General features: G+C 43.3%; 1 protein-coding gene across 1 annotated transcript; it reads left to right on the top strand.

The window, feature by feature from the left end:
• Positions 1-2,877: 2,877 nt before the first annotated feature.
• On the top strand, positions 2,878-6,465 carry LOC101658174 (inter-alpha-trypsin inhibitor heavy chain H5-like). Its single transcript, XM_045294226.1, is given in 6 exon segments — positions 2,878-2,885; positions 3,763-4,397; positions 4,400-4,531; positions 4,534-5,259; positions 5,262-5,946; positions 5,948-6,465. Coding segments are annotated over 6 exon segments (2,694 nt in total). The 3' UTR covers positions 6,456-6,465.
• Positions 6,466-9,815: the final 3,350 nt, after the last annotated feature.

Below are 9,815 nucleotides of genomic sequence, written 5' to 3'. Positions count from 1 at the left end.
ATATAATGGCAGCTAGATATTTGGAGGTGTGACTCTTATGTACTTTTCTTAGAAATGTAGCAATCTCTTCTTGCAGAACTTTCACTCCTCAGATAATTATACCAGGTGGCTTAATTTTATTAGGGGCCAGCCCCAATTCCAAGTAGATGGACACCTGACCCTCCCTCCAGAAAAAATTATTTCAGAGGACAACACTGAAGCTGCAGCTCAAGAAGAGGGACATGTCTGATCACAGCACATGGAAGCAAATGAAGGGAGAGGAAGAGAGAGTGGAGCACCACCTGGACCACCAGGCCTTGAGGACAATATTCCCACTCAGAGCAGCCAATCCACAGAGAAGACCATATGGCCGGCCCCACTATGAGACAAAACATCCCTCACTGACTCATAGCCCTACAGGGGACAACACTAGAGACACAGTGAGGGAATTGCACCTGATCTGATTCCACCACACCGAGGCAAAACACTAAGGGCGTGCAACAAAACTGCAAGGGGAACAGAACAACAAAGTGCCCAGGGAATACCAAAAATAGGCTTTGGGGCCAGGGTTTGGCACCCCAACCAACTTGACCAGAAAACACTCCTACAGGCCAACAAACAGTTTAGAACTAACTACAAGCTTTTCTTTTTTGTTGTTGTGCTGTTTGTTTTTGTCATTGGCTTGTTGTTGTTGTTTTTTTCCTTTGTTGCTTGGTTTTTCTCTGTCTTATTTTTGTGCACGTTATTATCTCCGCAGTTCTGTCTAAATAAGATAGGATGGATGAACAATCTGGAGGAGAAAACATGGGACCGACAGTTCAGTGGGTTATTGGAGAGGAGGAGGTGGGGGTAAAAGAAGTGGTGTTAACAAACCCAGGAACAAGGGAACAACAAGTGATCCAAATCGGTGGTAAGCAGGGTGTAGGAGGCCTGGTAGGGTGTGACTAAGGGTAATGTAACCGAGAGGAATTATTGAAACCCAAACGAAGGCTGAGCATGACAGTGGGACAAGAGGAAGGTAAAAGGAAGTAGAGGAAAGAACTAGGAAGCAAAGGGCATTTATCAAGGTCTAAATACAGGTATATACATATGTAAATATATTTATATATGAGGATTAGGAAATAGATCTATGTGCATAGATTTATAGGTTTAGTATTAAGGTAGCAGATGGACATTGGGCCTCCATTCAAGTACTCCCTCAAGGCAAGAATACTTTGTTCTATTAAACTGGCATTCTATGATATTCACCTTCCTGACACAATAACTGAAGTCAAAGTGGGTGCATAAGCAAATGTGGTGAAGAAAGCTGATGGAGCCCAGCTATCAAAATATATTGTGTCTAGGGTTTTAAAGACTTAAAGGTAAACAAGTGGCCATCTAGCTCAGAAGCAACAAAGCCCACATGGAAGAAGCACACCAGCCTTTGTGATCACAGGGTACCGACGGGATGAGTTATCAGGCATCGAAGAACAAAAATCATATTATGTGCTCACCTCCCTGATATGATCATTGAAGACAAATGGGTGCATAAGCAAATGTGGTGAAGAAAGCTGATGGTGCCCGGTTATCTAAAGAAATAGTGTCTGGGGTCTGAAAGACTTGAAGGTAAACAAGTGACCATCTAGCTCAGAAGCAACAAAGCCCACATGGAAGAAGCACACCAGCCTTTGTGATCACAGGGTACCGACGGGATGAGTTATCAGGCATCGAAGAACAAAAATCATATTATGTGCTCACCTCCCTGATATGATCATTGAAGACAAATGGGTGCATAAGCAAATGTGGTGAAGAAAGCTGATGGTGCCCGGTTATCTAAAGAAATAGTGTCTGGGGTCTGAAAGACTTGAAGGTAAACAAGTGACCATCTAGCTCAGAAGCAACAAAGCCCACATGGAAGAAGCACACCAGCTTGTGTGATCATGAAGTGTCAAAGGGATCAGGTATCAGACATCAAAGGACAAAAAATCATATCATTGTGAATGAGGAGAAGTGCAGAGTGGGGACCCAAAGCCCATCTGTAGGCAACTGGACATTCCCTTACAGAAGAGTCTCGGGGAGGAGATGAGCCAGTAAGGGTGCAGTGTAGCAATGATGAAACATACAACATTCCTCTAGTTCCTAAATGCTTCCTCTCCAGCACTATCATGATCCCAATTCTACCTTACAAATCTGGCTAGACCAGAGAATGTACACTGGTACAGATAGGAACTGGAAACACAGGGAATCCAGGAAAGATGATCCCTTCGGGACCAGTGGTGAGAGTGGCGATACCAGGATGGTAGAAGGAGGGTGGGGTCGAAAGGGGGAACTGATTACAGGGATCTGCATATAACCTCCTCCCTGGGGAATGGACAATAGAAAAGTAGGTAAAGGGAGACGTTGGACAGTGTAAGACATGACAAAATAATAATTCATTATCAAGGGTTCATGAGGGAGTGGGGAGCGGGGAGGGAGGTAACAAATATGAGGAGCTGATGCCAGGGGCTTAAATGGAGAGCAAATGTTTTAAGAATGATGAGGGCAACGCATGTACAAATGTGCTTTACACAATTGATGTATGTATGGATTGTGATAAGAGTTGTATGAACCCCCAATAAAATGATTTTTAAAAATTGTAATTAAAAATTCCACAGCGATTTGAAGTCCTCTTTCAAAATACATGATCTTTACTCAGTCTGAACTCTCTATATGTCCATTAGCATCAGCCTATCTTTCTACCTCTTCCATTTAACAAACTAAGATATTGACAGATATGGCCACCAGAAAGGAAGAAGGACAACATGCATTATTGAAATCGTGCACTCCATTTCATGCTTACAGTGTCGGGAGTGAACAGCACCAACAAATCTGTGAACTGGAAACATCAGTTCTCCACTAAAAGTAAACAGACATGGAAAAATGGCAGGGTAATTTTATGTCAATTGGATCTCTTTTTAAAAAAGCAAATGAAAACATCAGAGGTTTTAGTTTTTCAAATGCCTATAAAAGTTTACTTTCCTAAAACTTTATATTTAGAGTGTTAATATTGACCAGCTTTCATCCATCAGCTTATGATACTCTTGTGGCTTGTTTGATGGTGTCATGCTAGAATTTCAAATACCACTAGGTTCACTTATTTTGGACAGGTTTCGGCAGAGCTGCCAGACTGTGACAGACCAGGAAGAAGGAAAAAACCTGACAATTTCTGAAAAATTAGCCATAGAAAATCTTTTGAATAGTAGAAAAACATTGATGTAGTACAGGAAGATGAGTTCCTCATATTGTAAGACACTCAGAATAAGATTGAGAAGAGTTATTTCTTAAAAGTATATTAGAAATAATGATAAAGATGAGAAAATATTTCAAAACTTTCATTTGCTGATGGGGAAAGACTCAAAATTAGAAGAAACAGATGGAAACTGGAACATGAAATATGCAAAATACAAGTCAAAGAAAATAGGAAATTATCAAAAATTAAATGGAACACCTAAGGAATGAGATGAAATGAACTAGTATTAACTATTTTTAATGTAATAATCACATCAAAACTGGGCCAGGAATAACAATTTGAGGAGGAATGGCATCTCATTCTGCAAAAAGAATATTGCAGGATCTATCTTGAAATGTAATGCTGTTTGTGCTGGGATAATATATTTATGCTTATGAGGAAGCCTGGCTAATACAACTCTTATTCAACTTTATGTACCAACTACTAAAGTCAATGATAGAGAAATTGAAGAATTCTACCAACTTCTTCCGTCTGAAATTGCAATCAAGATGCTTTGATACGCGTGTTCTGGTCAGACACAGGGTCCCCAGGCAACTGAGACTGTTTCAAAGGCTGAAAACCAAACCTTTGATGAAAGAATTTTCCGTGAAGTCGACCATCATTTCTCGGTATTCCTTCACGACGGTTTCCTGCAGAGTGCTGAATAGAGCTTCGGAGGACCAGGACGCTGAGTTCCAGATGCAGATTCCAGCTGCGTCGTTCATCACCAACTTCACTATGCTTATTGGAGACAAAGTTTATCAGGGTGAAATCACAGAGAAAGAGAAGAAAAATAGCAACAGGGCAAAACAGGAAACGAATAGAACCAAAGAAGAGAACCGGGAGAAGGGGACGGAACTGTTCAGAGCGTCTTCAGTGATTCCCAGCAAGGACAAAGCTGTCTTCCTCTTAAGTTATGAAGAGCTTTTGCAGAGACGGCTTGGGAAGTATGAGCACGTCATCAGCGTTCGACCCCAGCAGCTGGTTGGGAGGCTTACTGTGGAAGTGAATGTTCTGGAGCGGTCCGGCAGTGCTTCCCTGGAGGTGCCTCCACTGTGCAACAGCAGGTAGAAGGGCAGTGGGAAGGAGGAAGGTGATTCAGGGCCTCCTCCTTCTACTGCTACCAACCAAAATGAAACTTTTGCTAAGATCATTTTTAAGCCTAGCGTGGTACACAAGCCAAGATAGCCAAGAATGGCATTTTGGGAGATTTCATCGTTAGCTATGATGTCGTCAGTGAACACAGCATTGAAGACATCCAGGTTCTGAATGGCTATTTTGTGCACTACTTTGCACCTAAAGACCTTCACCTTTACCCAAGAATGTGGTATTTGTGCTTGACAGCAGCGCATCCATGGTAGGAACCAAACTCCGCCAGACCAAGGATGCCCTCTTCACCATCCTCCATAACCTCTGGCCCCAGAATCACTTCAATATCATTGGATTTTCCAACCGGATCAAAGTGTGGAAGGACCACTTGGTGTAACTCACACCCAACAACATCCAGGACGGCAAAGTCTACATTCACCACATGTCACCCAGTGGAGGCACAGATATCAACGCGGCCCTTCAGAGGGGCATCAGCCTGCTCAACAACTACACATCCCACAATGACATTGAAGACCGGAGTGTGCCCGTCATCATCTTCCTGACGGATGGGAAACCCACTGTGGGGGAGACCCATACCCATAAGATTCTCAACAACACCAAGGAGGCCGCCCGAGGTCAAGTCTGCATCTTCACCATTGGCATTGGGAATGATGTGGACTTCAAACTGCTGGAGAACTGTGGCCTCACACTTTGCGTTCATGAGGAGGACGATGCCAGTGCTCAGCTCGTCGGGTTCTACGATGAGATCAGGACCCCACTTCTCTCAGATATCCGCATTGATTACCCACCCAATTTAGTGAAGCATGCCACCCAAACCCTGTTCCCCAACTACTTCAATGGCTCAGAAATCATCATTGCTGGGAAGCTGGCAGACAGGAAAATGGATCAATTGCACGTGGAGGTCACAGCCAGCAACAGTAAGAAGTCTTACTGAAGACAGATGTGCCCGTGGAGCCCCAGAAAGAGGGGAATGATGTCACAGGTAGCTCCAGGCCCAAGGGTGATGGCCAGGAGGACCCCAACCACGTCGAGCGTCTCTGGAGCTACCTCACCGTGAAGGACCTGCTGAATGCCTGGCTGAAGACTGATGATGAGCAGGAGAAGGAGTGGCTGAGGCAGAAGGCTGGGACCCTGGCGGTGAATTACCACTTCCTTACCCCGTTCACCTCCATGAAGCTAAAGCGACCAGCTGAAAAGACTCACACAGATAGCCTAGAGCATGGCTATGGTGGCATGTCAGCCGTGGCAGGCCCTGAAACAGTGATGCAAAGCTTACAAGGAGCTAACATGCAAGCAGGGCCTGCTCTCAAGAAACCATACGACCCAAGAATCAAAATCTCCAAAACATCAGCGGATGGAGACCCCCATTTTGTGGCGGATTTCCCCTCGAGCCAGCTCATGGTCTGCTTTCACATTGATGGACAACTGGGAGACATTCTAAGGCTAGTCTCTGATCACCTGGGCTCTGGTGTGACTGTGAATGGAGAGTTAATCCGGGCCCCTGCTCCTCCAAATGGCCACAAGAAACAGCACATGTACTTCCACACTATCACCATCCTCATCAATAAGCTAGAGAGATCTTATCTTGAAATCACACCCAAGAGAGTGACCGGCTGTCCTCCCTTGCAATCAGAGTGTGATGGTGGGGACTCAGGGACTGGAGGTCTCAGTATCTGCCAATGCCAATGTCACCGTCACCATCCAGGGCACTATTGCCTTTGTCATCCTAGTTCACCTCTACAAAATGCCAGCGCCCTACCTGGGCTTCTACATCTCCAATAGCAAAGGCCTTTCTAGCAGCAGCCATGGGCTCTTAGGTCAGTTCCTGCACCAGGATGCTAAGCTCACAGAGGAGCCTGCAGAGCAGAGCAAGAACTGTGGTATTCCCCCGTTTCCGCCCACCAACCAGAGGTCCGAGACTGTCCTGAAGGTGAAAGGGCACCAAATCCCAGTCGTCTGGAAACAAAGGAAGATCTACAATGGGGAAGAGGAGATTGACTGCTGGTTCACCAGCAACACTGCTGCCAAACTGATTGATGGGGAATATAAACATTACCTAGCATCTCATCCTTTTGACACAGAGACTGTGTTTGGCCCGGGCATGCCCAGGGGAATCTGAAGCCAGCAGCCTTAAGGATAGAGGGCTGGGGAGGGAATTGGTCTGGGGACATCGCAGTGAGGCTCTTCTTGTTGCTTGTCCATGCCTGTCTCTTGGCAGTGGGCTGCACTCCATAACAGAATGCACCCTGGTGGAGTGTGGGTCCACTGTCTGCTTGAACAAAGGGTCGGGGCAGGAAGCTTGTGTGAAACTTCCTTCTACTTCTGCCTGCCTGCCTTCTTCCTTTCTGTTGTTGCTATGAGTAGCCAGTAGCCTACTCGGAAATTCTCCTACTGAATTTCCCAACCAAGCTAAAGATCTTGGCAATGTCAGCTTCACTTTGGGAGATTTCATGCTCTTCCTTTGAATTCAATGTGAATAATCGCACCAAGCGGGGAGAGAACATACTCTGAGAAAGCCAATGGCTCTGACTACTAGTTTGTCCTTCTCAGAGCCTTCCATAAGGTGACCTGTTTGATGAAGGAAAGTTGCCATACATTTCGCACCCCCCCACACACACCCCTTTTCTTTGTTGGAATTGCCAAGGTGGGTGCTCTGCTTTCTGCCTTATATTAATATTTGGTCATCTCTGCGTTCTCCAGAAGTGTGACCAACCTCTGCCTCCAGGGGTCTCTTGTTGGGCCCGGGCCCTGGGTTGTGCAAAGGACTCATCGATTTGATCATTATAAACAAAGGTTTTCTTAGGAGATTTTCTTCTGCCAAGATGTCGTGCCTTTAAAAATTAGTTTTAATAAAATTTGATTGGGAAAAAAAAGTGCTTTGATAATTACTGGTGATTGAGATGCGAATGTTGAAAACAGAGGAAGGATCAATAATTGGAAAATAAGACCTTAGTGATAAATCAATAATGGAGATAACATGGTAGTATTTTTTAAGATCAGCAATTTATTCATTGAAAATACCCTTTTTACAACAACATAAATGGTAATGATATATGTAGACCTCACAGAAATCTAATTGAATATAAGTATGCAAGGAGACAACGAAAAAGCTCATATGATTTCAAACAAGAGAAGTTATGTGTCAGGATTCTATCCTTTCAGTATACCTCTTCAATGTATATGCTGAACAAATAATCCAAGAAGTTGGGTTATACGAAGAAGAATGTGGTATCTGGCTTGGGGAAAGGCTCATTAGTGACTTGCAATACACAAGTGACACACTTTGTTTACTAAAAATGGAGAGGACTTGAAATATTGATGAACATCAAAGACCAGGAGGGGGTACCCCCCCAAATGGAATTACACTGGGCAGAGTCAAGCTCTCACCGTACTCATTTGTTTTTCCACTAGGCAAGCATCAAGGAACTTGCTCTGTCATCTGGGAAGGTTCTCTCTGGTGACAGTGATTTTTTTTGTAAAAGAAGTTTTGTGCCAACCTCATTTTTTGTGATGGCCAATTTAAGAGAACAGTGGGCGGCTGTGAAATTTTGTTTCCTCCTGGGGTAAAATGTGACAGAAACACTTGTGATGTTGAACACAGCTTACAAGGACAGCAGTATGGAAAATCTCAATTGCACTTATGAGTGTTTTCTCATTTCAAAAAAGGTGAAATGTCAATTGATGACAAACTGTATTGTGAATGTTTATCAACTTCCTGAACAGACAAAAATGTTGCCTTTAGTGCATTTGGAGTTCTTTCCACCAGGTCAGACTGTTAATCAAGCTTTCTATTTTTATGTTTGAAAAAAATAGGATAAGAGGCCTGATTTGTGGCAATGGGGAACTAGTTTAGGCACCACAAGAATGCTTACACAGCCAGCTCCGCGCACCAGTTTTCAGCAAAAATTAGCATCCCTATTTTGCACATGCACCTTACTCACTTGATTTTGCTCTGTGTCACTTATTTTTGTTTCCATGAATGCAGAGGGACATGAAAGGAATGAAATTTGATGACATAGAAGAGATGAAGAAAAAAAACGAGGGAGGTGCTTCAGTCATCCAAACAGATGAGTTTGAAAAATGTTTCCACAAATAGATTCACAGATTTGACAAATGTATTAAGTGTAATAGAGAGTGCTTTGAAGGTGATGAGGTTATTTTGTAAAATAAATAAATACATATCTTTGAAAAAAAATCCATTTGGGGGGGAGTTACCCGTCATATAACTATAGATTACAATTCAACTTAAAGAACATTTTTTGAATCCTCACAATTGGACCAATACAATGATAGATGAGAAATGATTGAAGTTGTCCCTGTTTTCATTTTATTTGGATTTGTAAACAATGCTCATGTATTTCAGCAGTCAAGAAGTTAAATGATATTATACAATGGGCAGATGTGTTGCCAAAGACTTCTTGAACATTTAAAAAAGCAAATATGTCGCGTTGAGAACTAAGATGACTCTTACCCATTCCATGGTATTTGCAACATCGGCATGTGAAAAAGGGCCATGAAAAATGAATATTGAAGAATAATCAATCTATTTGAATTATGAAGTTGGCAGAGAATATTGAATATAGCATAGACAGTAGTACAGTAATATAGATTGTCAGAAAACAACAACAAAAATATATGCCACAGAAGAAATATACCCAGAGAGCTCCTTAGAAGTAAGTATGGCAAGACTTCAACTAATGTAATTTGGGCATATTATCCAGAGGGACCATTGCCTTGTAAAAATAATGCTTGCTAAAATAAAGGTCAGTGGAAAAGAGAAAGAACCTCAGTGGGATGGTTGACACCTGTGGTTACAACAATGGGCTCAAGCATAGCAAGAATTGTGGGGATGGCACAGGACCAGATACTGGTTATTTGTTGTTGTGCCAGGATTACTATGAATAAGAATGAATTAATCTGCAAGTAAGACTAATAGTAACACATGTGGTAATACTATTTTTGAATAATAAGTGACAAAGACTTACAAATATCTGGGTCTTCTCAACACATACTTGAGAAGCACTTTGATGACTGAAATTGTCATATTTAATCAGGATCGACAGACCAAATCCTTCTGATCCAATTGGCCTGAGCCCACCAGAAGAAAGCATATGCAAAGATTGGCTGGGGGAACAAAATCAGAAAAATAGTGTCTTCTGTAAGAATTGCCAGACAGGACTTCTGGAAAGATGGTGACACAGTGACACATACCAGAGGCACTCTGCAGAATCCAGCCCAGGAGAGTTGCTTAGAGGGAACTTTAACACAGCTGGAATACAGGAGGAGCATTATAAGATAAGTAGGCACAGACCCACGGGTTTCGAGGTGCTGGGGGCTTTTGGCTTATCGCAGTGGAAGCTGGCTGGGGCTTAACCTTGGCCCTGCCACTGTCTCTGCTGGACCGGGACCATTTGGAGCCCATAAGGGTGCTTGGTATCAACATAGCCGCAGTTTGCCCATGCCTGCCTCGGGGCAGGGA

This window comes from Echinops telfairi, unplaced genomic scaffold (genome assembly GCF_000313985.2).
Source record: "Echinops telfairi isolate 266 unplaced genomic scaffold, ASM31398v2 ScPeMD7_3509;HRSCAF=4178, whole genome shotgun sequence".
NCBI lineage: Eukaryota > Metazoa > Chordata > Mammalia > Afrosoricida > Tenrecidae > Echinops > Echinops telfairi.
This window is presented reverse-complemented; position numbering and strand designations above follow the sequence as displayed.